The sequence below is a fragment of the Monomorium pharaonis genome, chromosome 4, assembly GCF_013373865.1.
Source record: "Monomorium pharaonis isolate MP-MQ-018 chromosome 4, ASM1337386v2, whole genome shotgun sequence".
NCBI classification, from domain to species: Eukaryota; Metazoa; Arthropoda; class Insecta; order Hymenoptera; family Formicidae; genus Monomorium; species Monomorium pharaonis.
The window spans coordinates 5,600,918-5,616,394 of NC_050470.1; the positions used below are offsets into that span (position 1 = coordinate 5,600,918).

The 15,477-nt window shown below is 30.1% G+C and overlaps 1 protein-coding gene across 9 annotated transcripts in view; it reads right to left on the reverse strand.

Annotated features, from left to right (window-relative positions):
* Positions 1-312: 312 nt before the first annotated feature.
* LOC105834830 (potassium voltage-gated channel protein Shal) overlaps positions 313-15,477 on the reverse strand; it is a 114,203-nt gene continuing 99,038 nt past the window's right edge. For 6 of the 9 annotated variants that reach the window (XM_012677611.3, XM_012677613.3, XM_012677620.3 and 3 more), the window contains one exon: positions 12,606-14,354. Coding sequence is in view for 2 of the 9 variants with exons in the window: in XM_012677620.3 (XP_012533074.1) it covers positions 14,352-14,354 (3 nt within the window). In the remaining 7 variants the exon portion in view is untranslated. Of the gene's footprint in view, positions 557-12,605; positions 14,355-14,777; positions 15,077-15,477 lie in introns of those variants that run through there. The other 3 variants (XM_028189211.2, XM_012677619.3, XM_028189212.2) reach the window with 3 other exon arrangements.

Genomic DNA, 15,477 nt, shown 5'->3' on the forward strand with positions numbered 1-15,477 from the left:
TAATTGCATACATAGAAATAAAAATAAGATTTAGAGTAAAGATTCAATAAAAATGTAGAAGTTATATTAAAATAAAGATATATAAAATTAAGTTTGCGTAATTATTCTAATATAATATTATTAAGAAATAATTTCTTTAAATTGATATATATATATATAGATATATATACAATATATATATAATATATATATATATAAAGTACAGTATACTAGATATATATAAAGTACAAATTAAATTATAAATTTATTTTAGGAAAATAAAAAATAAAAAAGGTATAAAGATTTAAAAAAGCTTGAATAGATATGTGTATCTATAGTGCCAAGAGATGTTTGTTTATATATGCTATAATTTATCAACATGATATGCATGATATAAGAATAAAATTAATCGTTTATATTTGTGTTTCGCCCAAGTACCTTTAAATTACATTACGATCGCTCGTCATTGTTCAAGTAAATTCCGAGTCATCCTTGCACAAGTTTTTTTTTTATTTGAAGATCTACATGCAGCGATCGCAAATTTCCTCAGCGTAGAGAGAGATCAACAGTCACAATACTGCAATACAGAAATAAAACGCAATAAAACAAATAGAATTGAGCAAAGATAAAATGCACAATATGTGTAGTGACAGTTGAAAACAAAGATATTTATACGCGTGACAAACAACATATAGATATTAAAATAATTAAACCAAATCAAATTGTTTTTGCTGCATTTCTCGCACCGAGAATAATTTAGATGTTATTTATATTATCCCACGATCGATAAACTAATAATTATGTACTCATAATAAACAACGAACGAACTTTTGAACAATTAATTAATCAGTATCCTAAATATTGTTGAGAAAACAAATAATTAATCCACTGTAAATGTAGCTGTGAAACAAATAATTAGATCATGCTAAATGTGTGTGTGTGTGTTGCAAAAGTAGAATAATAAAATTTGTTTAAAATTATAATTTCTTTAGGAATATCTGAAAAAAAATCTGAAAATATATAATGAATTATAGTTTCTACTTTTCTGATTACATTAATCAATATGAAAATGTATAAGACGTATGCTCTCGAAATAGATATTATGTGACTCTCAAGATTTTACCTATTTTTTAAATATTATAATCTATCAACATGAAAATATTCCATATTCCATATTATTTAACGTTTTGAAAAATCATATCCTGTGTATATTTTTGTCATTAATAATCATATTTGTCATTATCTTTATCGGTAGGTAACTTTGGAAAATATAAGACGAAGGTAAAAGAAAACTGGATATCAGCGGAAAAATCATTTTCATTATAATTATTATTTGTTGCAGTTAGCTGTTAAAGATTCTCATGCCATAAACAATAAACAAATAAGATTAAAAGAAAGATTCTTTTTTTTTTTAAGTCTCAATCTTTATATAAAATTGTTTATTAAAGTACTATGCAATTATAATAAGAGTTGACACTTTATATTCCTCCGTAAATAAAATTATTAATTAAATAAAGTTTAATAATAAAATTAGTTGGAACTTTTAGCACAATTTGCGATAAAATTTAATTAAATTATATCAAATACAAAGTTTTCTAATTGAAACGTAGAAAAGATTGATAAAATAAAGATAGATAAGGTCTGCAGATTTATTAAAGACACGTTTACTTAACTTAGATTGATTACTTAATTTAATTTGATATTGAAAGTTCTATATTTAAATTAATATTTCAACATTAATTATAATAATAATAGGATATTATAAATTTAAATAAATATTTCAATAGTGGGATTCTCCGATTTAATTTCTTGAAATAAATTTCAGTTTCTCTCATTTTTTCCTTCATTCGTAATTTTTTTCAAAGTAAGATAGCACGTGCAGTGAGGATTCAACTCGATGTGAATAGAAATACCCCTTTCATCTATCTTTTAATCGCTACGGTTAGCTGCACCGGGAAAAGGTCGCTCCTCATTATTCGGCAATTGCTCGGCGAAGAGCAATTAATTGAGGCGAGCCGCACTTATGCCGCGAATAATTACATTCGCGCAAGGAATCATAATTGTCGTCTGTCCATTGCAAGTGGATCGTTCCTCGGTATGTCGCGACCTGATATATTCCATTCACGCCGGCTCTTCATCTTCGCCGAGCATTCCCGACCTGACGCTGCCTTTCTTCGGATCTGCCGTTTCCGCGAGAACGCCGATGATAATTTCCTACGGCCTGCCACCTGTACGTGACACACGTCACGAGCGTGCCGCATTCAATTAGCCATTAGAGCTAATACAATTGCCTATTGCTTATCAACTGACGGCCCATGTAATATTCAATCAACATTAATTTAATTAGATTAATTTATTTGTAATTTAATTAGATTTAATATCACACACTTTATCTATCTCAAATTTCGTCAAATAAATTAGAGTAGCAAGGAAGCACATTATAATTTTGTAAAAAATACAAATTATTCTGTCATACTTGGAAATCCAATACTGATTTTATAGATTTTTATTTTTAGAAAATATAAAAAAAGTTCCTAACTTTCAAAATTTAAATGTTTAATATCAAATATGTCAGATATTCTAAATTAAATTTAGATATTAAAAAAAGTTTATTCTAAAGTGTAAAGTTCAACACATTAAAATAAAATTTTTAATAAAAAGAAAAATGTTTCCTTATTTACATATATCAAAATTCGGACATACTGCTAAATTAAATACTATCTAAAATTGAAAATTCATTAAGGAATAATTGATAAGTTTATCGTAAAATCCAATTATTGTAATAGCAATGGTGTGAATTATATCCCGATATTACATTGGATTGCATTTGGCTCTTGACAGCCATTTCATAAGCGCTCGGTGAAACCATTGTAGATAACGGGATGAAAGTTATTACCGGATTTAAAAGCCAAACGCAATCTAATGCGATTGCATCCGAGATTTAGAGAGGGATACATCGAGCATTCGTATGCAGTCACGGATCTATGCACTTTCAATGGCGATCGAATCGGCGGGCACGTTACTTAACGATCTATCGTAGTCGTACTAGCCGTGGCTGTTAACGAGATCCCTTCATTTGCGTAATTAACTATCGACTTTCTGTCGTCAGCGCAGTTAACGAGCGTCGTACCGATCGTTAATGGATTCGAGATAACGTAGGCGGATTCTAAGAAGCGGCTAAATAATTATTATACTTGGCGCAAATTGCTAGTCACCCATGATATAATGTACGAGATAGACAAAATAGGCCTAAAAAGTGGCAAATTTAAATAATTAGAAATTATTAAAAACATTTACTCCTATAAATTGTTGCATTATCATGTTTCACAAGTAATACTTTTAAATAATTGTGTTATATGTATAATTTTAAATAGCCGTAAACAAATAATCAAACTTCTCTTCTAAATATACGTATATTCATCTTTTAGTTTACGTGCGAAATATCTATTCTATGTGTCTTCTTTTACGCAATTGAAATTTGTAAAAATAAATAGAAGTTTGCCAAAAATAGAAGTAAAAGAAAAACCTATGTATGTTGTAAAAATATTTATTTTACATGTGTGCATAAAAACGATATAATAATAGAAAAGTTGAGGAAAACAAATTGAAATTTTATTCGCTGTCACTATCAATACTGTACTCAAATCAATTGAAAAGGGTCAGAGTGATACAAGTACAAAATAAGAATTTTTAACTCATTAATATAAAATAATTTCAATGCCATTGAAAGATATATTTTCAGGTTGCACAAAATAAAATTGTATAAAATTGAGATCGCGTGAATCAAGAATTGAATATATATAACAATTTTAAATAATGGGAAAAAGAAAAAACACTGCTAAATATTATTTCTAAAAATTGACTATATATGATTAATATGATTCTTCTTCTTTAACTAAAAGGATTGAATTAAATTTTTTCCTTAAAAATTATTTCAATCCAGTTTTATTATTGATTTATATATTTAATAACCTAAAATATTAAATATGAAATATTCTCGATTAACCGGATATATTTAACCGTTTAACTTTTACTTAGCTAACAGCATTGAACCAATAATATATCGATAATGTCGTACGTAACAAAATATTAGAACTTTATAATGAATGAGTCAAAGAGTTGCTTGTTATGTTCAAAACTCCAAATTGCAAAAGTTAGCTATATAAACTATTACAAGTTTATCCGCCTCTTTAGTATATACTCTGCAAACTTAAGACTACTTTCTAAATAAGAGGTTAAATACTATTATTCTCCGAAAAATAATTTTTTCTCCACGTAAAATGCCTCAATAATCAAATATTAAAATAAATTTATGACAAAATATAGTTTTTCAATAAGTAGAAAATTATTGAGGAAATGATGCTTTTCACTTTGAACACAACTTTTAATATTTTCAATTAAACGAAAATGAGGCAAGCTAAGAATATTTAGTATATTTACATACATTGCTGTCGATCAAAAATGTGCACCAAAGCCGGTCAAACAATTAATTACATAAAATAAATGTGGACATAAATTAGAATTTGCATGCTCTGAACAATCCTATATCGCACTTTTGAAACAACAATACCATTCTATAAGTAGTAAATATCTAAACTCGATGCACATTAAGTTTTTTGCTGTTTATGCGGATTGGATATAGACCGGAGCTAATGGCAACGGTTTAAATTGCTGAAAACATAAAATCGCACTCTAAAAGTGATAAACTCTGACTGTGAATATCACTGTTATAATTTATCTCCTACTTTCTATCGTGCTTTTGTTGCCATCTTTTAATTAAATTTTGCATTTAATCCAGTATGCACAAAATCTAATCATGGTAAAAGCTATAAACATCCCAATGCTTTTCTTACATTTTTGTCTTATGGAAATGATAATAATTGGCAATATAAATTTGCATTTCAATCAATTTTTATAATTAATGTTCGGTTTTTTCGATTGTTTATCTTCTTTTTAATTTACAGAATTATGCAAAAACGAGATCTCTTATTGCTAGTCATATAATTTTCACAAAAGACACTAAAGCTTCTGTTGTCTGCTAGCAAATACGATGTTGGCAATAAACTGGCGTTATAAACTGACTAACTTTCTCTCTTCCTTTCTCTTACCCTCTCCTTCTATTTCTCACTTTATTTCTCTTTTTGATTACCTTTAGTATTATCTCCTCATTTCTTCTCATTTATCTTCACTATTTTCCTATTTACGAAATGATACAGGAACAGTATTTAATCACTAGCAACATGATGTTCGGGAAATAAATCTCGAATATCGGAAAAATAAAGTAGCGATAAAACGCAGCTATAACTCTGGGTTTTATAATTTATCATTACAATTATATCTTCTACGCGTGCGTTTTGTTTATCTGGTTTATCTGCTACCTAACCCATAACTATAGAATTAAATGTAAACAGGATTTAATTGCTTACGATGTAATTCGTGGGACAAGAGTTTGTGTGTTTTTGTAAGTGGGAGAGCGGAGTTGATAATAAAATTGAACTGGAAGTATGAATTTTAGTTTATTTTCTCTTTGAGTAAGGCGTGGAAGCTACCGAAGATGGACAACACCTTTGGCTAAAACGTCTTCACCTCTAATTACAATCGTCGATATCGCAATTTTTTCTCAAACGCTTCAATTAAAAATATCTTTATCGTCGGTTGCCATCGACGTTCCGCCAGGCCGTCGTTGCTTCGAATACGCGACAAGTTTATCTCGCTAGCACACTGAATGTCGCGTACATTTTAAACCCTTCAGCGTTGACGGTTACAAAATAGGAACTTTACAAATGCGAAATAAGGACAAGTCCTACGACGGTTACAGCTCTACTATGACGTATGCTATTTCGTTCGTAGAAGTTAACTTTGTCTGTACTATGATACAAAACTTATCTTTAAAATTACACGTAGATATTTACATATTGTTAATAATAACCTATGATAACGTTAATAATTTATAAATTATTAATAAGATGCTTAAAAACAGCAGTCGATACTTGGATGTTTGGCGTAATCGTTATTCGAGTACTGCGAATTATTCTCAAATCCAGTACTTGAATAATGATATCGACGGCCCAGCCACGCGATGTATTTCTCGAACTTTTGATCGGAGAGAGACAATAATTATCGTGTCCATTGTCTATAAATCTAAAAGTAGTCGGAAACAATGTACGACGGATCGATCAAGAACAAATTCATTCCTGCCTCCTAACTTTAATTCTCGCCCGCGAACGCAAAAGATCGAAGCCCCCCGCTTCTTGCCGATGGCAAACGCTTCGAATGTTGTATGTGAACACGTCATTATAACATCTCGCTACATTTACATTAGCAATAATAATAATACAAAATCGCAATACATTACAGAAGTAATAAGATTATGGTGAAAATTAAATCTTTCTTATTAAATAATTTTTTACATCAAGGAAATATTTTAAATTTAAATTTTGTCAACAACACAGTTTTTTTATTACTACTCTATTGAATTTATATTAAATATCGTCCGATGCGATTGACTTTATTATGTCTGCATAGGAAGCCAACTTCCTAACATTTAAACCAAAACATAATTTTGCATGTCAATACTATAATTGTCACAATTTATACATTTTTTAGTAATTTTAAAAATGTACTATACGTAAGTAATATAATCTCTCTTAAAATTTATAATCTCTCAAGGATTTTATAAATCCCAAAGATATTGATTGACTCGCTAACTAACAACATTTCGGATTGAGAAACAAATTGAGACAACATACAGAAGTCATAATCATCATAAAATATTTCAGCTAATTATTCAAATTCTAAGTACATCTTTCGTTTATTGAAAATTTCATTTACTGAAATTACTAATACGTTAAACATCTATCGCACTTGACTTTTTAATTAAATTTCTTCTAAAGAATAAAAATTATATTAAAGATAAAGAGAACCAATTTTTTAATTAACTCTAAAACGGTCGAGAACTTGGTGTTAAAATAACTTTTAGTTGTAACGGCGCATCTCGTGGAAACGCGCTCATTTATCTCGACGCCGGTCGTGTCGCGTCCTAAAGAGTCGTAATCTTCTGATTTAATTAGTCTCACCTAGGAATATATGCATTTCACCGTGTGCTTTGCTTGCACCGCATGGACACATGAGTGAATCTATATTTACGTAAAAACGTGCTTATATACATAGACCTTTTGCTTCTCGTCTTTAACGTACGCGGATTGTGCAGTCTAATAATTGAAGAGCTAAGTGAACGAAGAAGTTATGTGTCACATATTAACACAAATTCAGTCATTAAAGTACGTAGTACGTAATTGTTCCAATATATTATTATGCATTATTGTATAATATTATTATGTAACAAAGTAAAGTATAATATATTACATTACACACACTCTCTAAATTACTATCAGTGAAAAATCAGTGAAATCAATAAAAATACGCTGATTTTTACTAATATACTTATAACTTGTCAATCAGTAAAATAAATACACTTGATCTTTCAGTCATTATACACTAATTCTGAAGTAAAAATTATTAAAAGACAGTAAATACTTACTAATTGTCACAGATATAGTTATATCACTGTAAATTAGTGATACTGATTGTAACTTAGAGAGTAGCATGTTACAATTACACTTAGGACAATAAATATATTTCACTTACTTCTTGATTAAATGAGACAAATATCTCGCGTCCTTCGTATTATTAAAAATACAAATATCTTTAATTCAAAATGATTTTTGAACGTAATAACATATTAATATAACATTATCTTCCTTATATTAAAATGTTACACATCTACATGAAAAGAAATAAAGTCTCTCAAAATTTAGCTTAATACAGATATAAAAATAATTTTATTGGACCATCAAAGTAATAATATTTGACTCCAAGCACGGTGAACAACACTGCAAAAAGTCTTTTGACACTCTAGTAATCAGTTTGAACGTCCTATAAAATTATTTTCATGTTTTAACAAAATTATTTTCAGATTTGTATTAGAGAGTTAAATCTGAAAATGCACTTTAGCAAAACCGTTCTTTCCGTGTGTATTTTATAGTTTATAAAAAATTATAATTTTGTGCTAAATTTTTAATAAAATAACTAATGACGCAATAACTTTGTTTAAAAAATTTATTATCTTTTATTATCTTTGTCAATTTAAAAAATTGTAAGACAAAATTTTTATTCCAGGATTGTAATACATTAATCTTCAGTTTATCTAGAAGATTAATAATGTAAGAATGGGGTTGAAAAGCTTACTCCATTCATTTGGCCCTTCAATCGCTCTTTAATCGTCAACGCAATTATCGGTACTTGCCGCTCGACGAGTCCATGGACGGCGTCCTGCTTAAGAAAAGGGAAAAAAAGAGAAAAAAGTCGCATTCTTGCACGCTGAAGAATTAATATCATAATACGAGCAGATCTTTGCAACTTTGTTGCTTTCTGTTATCCTCAAATGTCACAGCTTTCTCTACAAAGTTACAGGATATCTTGCGGGAATTTTGCGTTAAGCGCTTCTCGCATCAATAATTACTTCGCGACTATCTCAAATAATTGAGGACGTACTTCGCAGCGATCCCTTAATTTCTTCTCTATTCAACCGTATTATCAGAAATGTCACTGTCATGAGACGTTCATGGTATATTTCATTCTTATCCGTTCGTTATTTCTGCGCACAAAAGTTTCGCGTCGGTTTCATTTCTTGTTATTAAGTAAAAGTGAAGTAGAAAGAACCTTCGCTGCCTCAGGAAAGTTTTTGACATTGACAGATTAATTATATCATCGCTGATTCTCTTGTGATAGAACCGTACTGTAAATGAATGCTCACCCTAATCATAAACGTTTATAATACTGATCGTGTAAAAAAGATATAACTTTAACTACTCCGATTTCGCGTTACTCAGCAGCAAGTCATGGCACGAATAAAAATTGAACATAATTACGGCCAACATATAGATTTTAAACCTGATTAAAAAGCGTACGTAACATAAACTTCACTTTTAGCTTATTTCTTTCTTCTTTAAGGCTGTAATGCCTCACGGAAAAAAGGTAAATAACAAATATTTTGTATAATTTTGTATAAATGCATGTTTCAATCAAAACAAAACTTTACGAAACGTCTTTCGTTTTACGAAATGTCTTCTTCTTTAATTAACGTTTACAGATACGGTGCTTGAGTATACAGCATCAAAATCTGCATATTTATCGGAAACTTCCCACTGAGTGACACGAGAATTCGTTACATCCTTCGTATCTTTCCCGTATCCGTCGGCACACTAGCTTTCAGGACACAGGTCGATACATTTCCAAATGTTTTCTCCCTCCAAGGAGATCACGAAGGCTCGGAGCAGTGAGAGGAAACGAAAGGAAAAATCCCCGACCAACGCGAATTCTCATTCTTCATCCCAACATTATTAAAGTTATTACGTCGCTTCGGAAAATATTGGCAGTACAGTAGTAAATTGAAAGACTCATTTATCATTTTTTTCTTTGGTTTACTTCTTGTGTTGATTCTCTTAATATTCCTGCTCCCTTTGCATTTGTTTTTCTGTTTATGATAACGCTGTTGTAATCATGCTACTCGCTGCTTATTCTTTTTTCCTTACTACGTGCTGATGATATAATATCGCGAATTTTTAGATAATTATTTTTTTTTTAATTGTCTTCATCCCGTGTTTCTCTTAATAAAGATTTATCTTGAAAGTTTACCTTTATCACAATCTTTCGATTACCAGGTTTTCTGATATAGGTTTCTGATAATATATCCGTATATACGAAAGTACAAATATTTGCATAAAAATGGAAATTTTTCCCGAAGCTTTATAAGAGAGAAAATTTAAATGCAAAAATTAAAACAAAATAGAAGAAATTTTTTTAAAGAAGAACAATACAGTGCCACGTTGTTAGATAAAAATTTTAATTATTACATTAAAAGAAAGTGAAATATGTGTAATTGCAATATTCTTAAAATTCGCGAAATTTTATCTCTTCCGACGTCTGCCCATAATCACACACACATGCACAAACAGACATTCACTACAAGTCACAACATCAACGAAAAATCACTATTCAATTTTTTTATTCTTATTTGCATGCTTAACTTATTTACGATTTATTTATCGATTACAATCTAATTCACAGGACGATCAACTGCGTCGCGACGCGCCGCGTCATCAATTTCTTTGATATTATATCCAAATTACATCAGCATGATAATTAAATTAATCGTAGTAATTCAATGCTCTCCCAACATCGATTTATACGAAAATTCATCCCCAGGCGTTTCAAATCGATCGCTTAATAAACTAAAATTATGACGATGTGTATAACAGCATCAATTAATTTCAAAAAATAAAATTTCTTTTATAAAAAAGCATTTAAAAACTGAACATTTTCCAATAAACAGATAATATTAATGAAAGGTTTATCCATTAATTAATATAATCCATCAATTTTTATCAACAATTCTCATGATACAAATTTATACGATGCAATAATATAATAAAGAATAAATGAAACGTTTTGATGTTATTAAAATTTTATTTGGATTGAAAGGTGAACTGAAATTCAAATATATAATATCGAAGGACGGCTGTTTACAATATTTCAAAGCTCAAAAGTAACTTTACTTCGTTCGTAAGTTTGGCACACGTATATAATTAGCACATGTGATCTACCATGGCTAAATTAATTATTAATAAAAATGCAAATGAAAAGATCGTGCAAAGCGCGTGCGCGCGATCGTCCGTGACGGATGAAGTTGGTTATTAATAGCTAATTCTGAAAATCCGTACGACATATCCTCGCAATATCTCCCTTTCATCATCTCTATCGTTTCTTAATTAAATTACCGCATCTTCTTTTCAATGTTGTCGCAAATATTAACCGATGCTCTTTGGACAAAACGAGAGACCGGATGCATAATCAATCACTTCATTTGTATAATTATGTATATATCTACATATATTTTTCCTTTTTCTTTTTTTTTTTTTGCTTGGCTTCTCACGCACTCAGGCACGCATTCTAATACGGAACGATTTAGAATTTATTTTATTGCACGACGCGAGAGTGCTGCAGGTAGATGTCTGTATTTCTTTTTTTTTTGTATAAGTGTGTATGTATGCGTGTCACAGTTTAAGTGCACTCTTCACGTGCGTGTATTATGTATGTATGTGTATATGTACATTATATATATATAATATATATATAATATATTTTTGCTTCTTCGGCTTTTTGTGTTTGTTATATAATATAATCTTTCTATACATATTTATACCTTCCTGTTCAAATCTTTTGTTCAACAGCAAATCATATATGTACCATTAATTACAAAGTTTTATTACAGACAACAGGTTGTGCATTCACCTTCCTTTCTTTTGCTAAAATTTTACGGATATTTACAATTCATCGCGTTATCGTTAAACAAATTTCGTTGCTCACGCATAGCAATCTTTAATTTTTCTTCCATTTCTTTCAGCACATTTAATTGCACGTCAATCAATCGTTTGTAATCACTCTATAATATATTATAATTTTATATAATATGACCGTTTTGTTGGATGCAAAATGTTATAATAACTTCATAATACATTTATTTCTTCGACAATTATTTTCCTAAATATTGTGTCAAGTTTTACTGAAATACTTTAACAAGTTCTAAATTAATCACAAAACATTTTATAACCAAATAATTTTATAGAATAAAAAATAAATCAATATGTTAAATATAGAAATATATAAAAATTTATCCTGTATATATTAAAATTGCCGTAGATTCTTATTCATAAAGTTATTTATAGTATTTCAAATATAACTCCGATATTGGTATCATGATATAAAGTATTATAGGATGCTTTTAAGAATCACAATCTCAAAGAAAAATGAAATGTAATAAATTAGAGGTACTTCTTATTTCTGATAAAGTTCTCGTACTCGGGAAAAATTTTGCAAACAGCAAAAGAAAGCGGACGATCGATTACTACAACCGAGCAACGGTAACGATAACGCCATAATAAACAATCGAACGATATTTCGATTTAATTACCGCCTAAGAGTCCTCGCGATCGACTAAAGTCGGCCACGAAGCTTTGAAAGAACGAGGGCATCATCTTAAATTAGAGTACAAAGGTACGTAGGTCCCTCCATTTTTACATTCTTTCACGTAATTGCATCTTCGCCACATCGCGTCAAACCGCCTAGCAAATAATGTTTGCTTCGTATTAATCATATAGGTACAAAACATATCACGAGAATTCTGTTAAATATTTATATCGATATTTATATCATTCTGTTCATTCCAAATTATTTTTGAGTATAAAAAAACAAAAGATACATTACATATTTAATTTTTATTAATCTTTAAATAATAAGAAAAGAATTTTAATAAACAAGGGATAAAGAAAAAATGTATATATAAAAATAACAGACTATATAAAAGTTATTTCAAAGTAAAATATTTTATAATGTTTTTCTCTTTTTTTGTAAACATTACTTCTTTAAATAATTAAAATAATCTTTATAATCTTTATAAAATAAATCTTTAAATCTTTATATAATTAAATTATATATATATATATACACATATAATAAAAGAAAATATATCAAGTTATTCATATCTGTCAAAATATCAAAATACCAACTTTTCTTTTCGATGCTTGTTTTAATCGTTTGCTTTCATATTGATTATTTGAAAGCAACAGTCTTAGAATACCAGATGATTTCATCAATTTTATATTATTTAATGTTTTCCCACGTTTCATATTTGTATTTTTGATATGTTCTATCTCTTTTTCTCGTGATTTCACATTGTCTTCCAGCTTGCGTCATCATATCTTTTTTAACATTTTAAATAAATAATAGTTCGCTGTTGAAAATTCTTACAGATTTTCATTTTAAAAAAGAACTTTTTACAATATAGTTTTAAAAGCATATTGTAAAAATCTTTTTATGAGAACCTTCAACAATATCCTTATAAATTTTGTATAATGTAATTATGTTTTCATTAATAAATTAATATTTCTATTTTTTTTATATAATCAAATTAATAATATTTTTTAAAGACATTATTTTTTATGAGAATGCTTAAAAATATTTATATTAATAATAAATAACAAGATACAAACGCGTAATATGTGCATTAAACATTATATCATGATTTTATTTGACAGCACTTAAGAAGATTGATTATAAAAATGTTTCTAACAACATATTAAAAATTATCGATTTCATTTAAATACTTTACATTAAATTAGCACATATATACATATATAGCTTTGCATAATAATTTATATACATATTAATACATGTTAAAAATTATTAAATTTATATAATTTGATGAAACTGAGTAGGCACTTGAGAGTTTTATCCTGTGAGAGTTCATAATTACAAAATTTCGTAGTAGTCTTTACGATAAAAAGTTTTATTCTTTTAATGCAATTCTGATAATGTAACGGACATGTTTAAATTTGTATTTTGTTCTTGCTTAATTAGTTAAATATTGCCTGATTGTGAATTATAATCGTACGATACAAAGACAGTTGCAAAGACAAGAGAAGAAAATCAAATATGGTAATAAATACAAGCTGCAGTTAATTGCAAAATATTCGTATAGATTCCTAACTATCTTTTCCACAAATATAATAAGCATTAAAATTCGTGAAGTTTACGTCAAGTAACATCGATGTTACGCCAGTGAATTTCTAATATTCTGATGCGATTAATAAATTCTCTGTAGTATTCGAATAATAAATAATCGCAACAAACAATCGTTCTTTTCTTTTCCTTCACTGAAAGAACATTATTTAAGGGACGGCCTGACGCGAAGTAACATGTTGCGAAACCCTCCCCCTGGACTCACTCAATCCCGCAGAAGGACAAATCCCGTAATTGCGGACCCTAATTGCGATCAATCAACCGCACCTGAGTCACCCATTTTGTGAACTTATCGCTGGCGCGATTTAATCAATTATTTCATTTAATTGTCACGACGCGAAAGAATTCCCACAGGAAAGGTTCGATCGCTTTTCCTCTTCCTGCAGAAATTCGCCCGGCATGCAACCAGATATTGCGATTGCAACGAGAATGTTGCTAACACGAGACGTTCTTTTTCCGTCAAACGGAAATCAGCGAATTATGACGTAAATTTTAACAGAACTACGATCGTAGAGGAGGAACCGCACGTCGGTCCTCGCACTTCGATAGCAATCGATCCGCATCGCGATGGCGTAGATCCTCCCAAATGCTCTCCACATCCCGTCGAATAACGAATAATCATCCTCCCAGAGAAGCGAATCGATCCGCTTGTGAAATCGAGGATCGGGAGTACCGCTGAACCTGATGACGATCTCCATCGTCGCGTGGCATCGATGCAAACGGCTCGTTTTTTATTACTGAAATTAAAAGGCGCGAAAAATTCATAGCCGCGCGATCGCGCAAATTCAAAAGACTGATGTAAAGAATTATACGACACTTTGTATCACAAATAAAACGATTGAGAAATTGAGAAACTGATATATGATTAGAAAAATATTAATTATATATATTATTAACTATAATAATGGTGATTTGACAGTTTTTGTTAAGAAAAAGTCAACTCCAACGAGAATTCCGCCATTTATAATATGAAAAAATAATAAAGCATATACGTTTATTTCTTAGAATAAGAAAATTCTAATGATCTTCGTAAGAATAATGCGCACAAAATCTATTCGTATAAATTCAAACTTCTTCAAATTCTGAACACGTGAGCTTTCTCAATTATCCGTTTGTTCGCTTATGGGATGCGTATCGCTGGGAATTCGTGCGCGGTTTACCGGAAAAGATTGCCTTGTTGTAGCTTGATTCAGCGAACCTCTGCGACGAAACTAGGCCGCGTCAGAGAAAGCCGACGCAAATCCGGAAAAATTGCCTGCACTCGGAACTCATCCGACGGCCCTGAGCCGCGAACGGCTATGCTCTCTCGGCTTCATGTTGTATTTCAAGGTAGTAAACGAAGCGAACGTAATCTCGGAAAATTGTTTTACGCCCGCTGATCGATCATAAATCACCATTCTTCCCGATCGTCAATTGATCTTCGAACGATTCAATTGGTTTGCTATTCAGCATGATCTCGCTGTATTAACAAAAAAGAAATAAGATACTTCTAAATGCGAGAAGACTTTAAAAATAAATGTTTTCATATTTGAAAAGCTCGAAAATTAGAAAATAATTTTTTTGTTACGTATGTATCAAAAGTGGTCCCTTTCGTGTCACTTTTTTTTTAATAAAGTCGCCAATTTTAGCATTTGCATAGTTCTTGTCCTCTAATAGATGGCGTGAATTATTGGAAAAATACATCCCAGCACGATTTTTTTCAGCACGTTTGGTCATTACAGTACTCGTATGCACGTCATCTCGCAACATGATAACTCTTGCAGAATTGATTGACGCTTTCGCGAACCTAACCTTGTCCAACTTGTCAATTTGCGAGAATCCAAGACACTTAAGGGACCACACGTCGACCCACTGGTAACA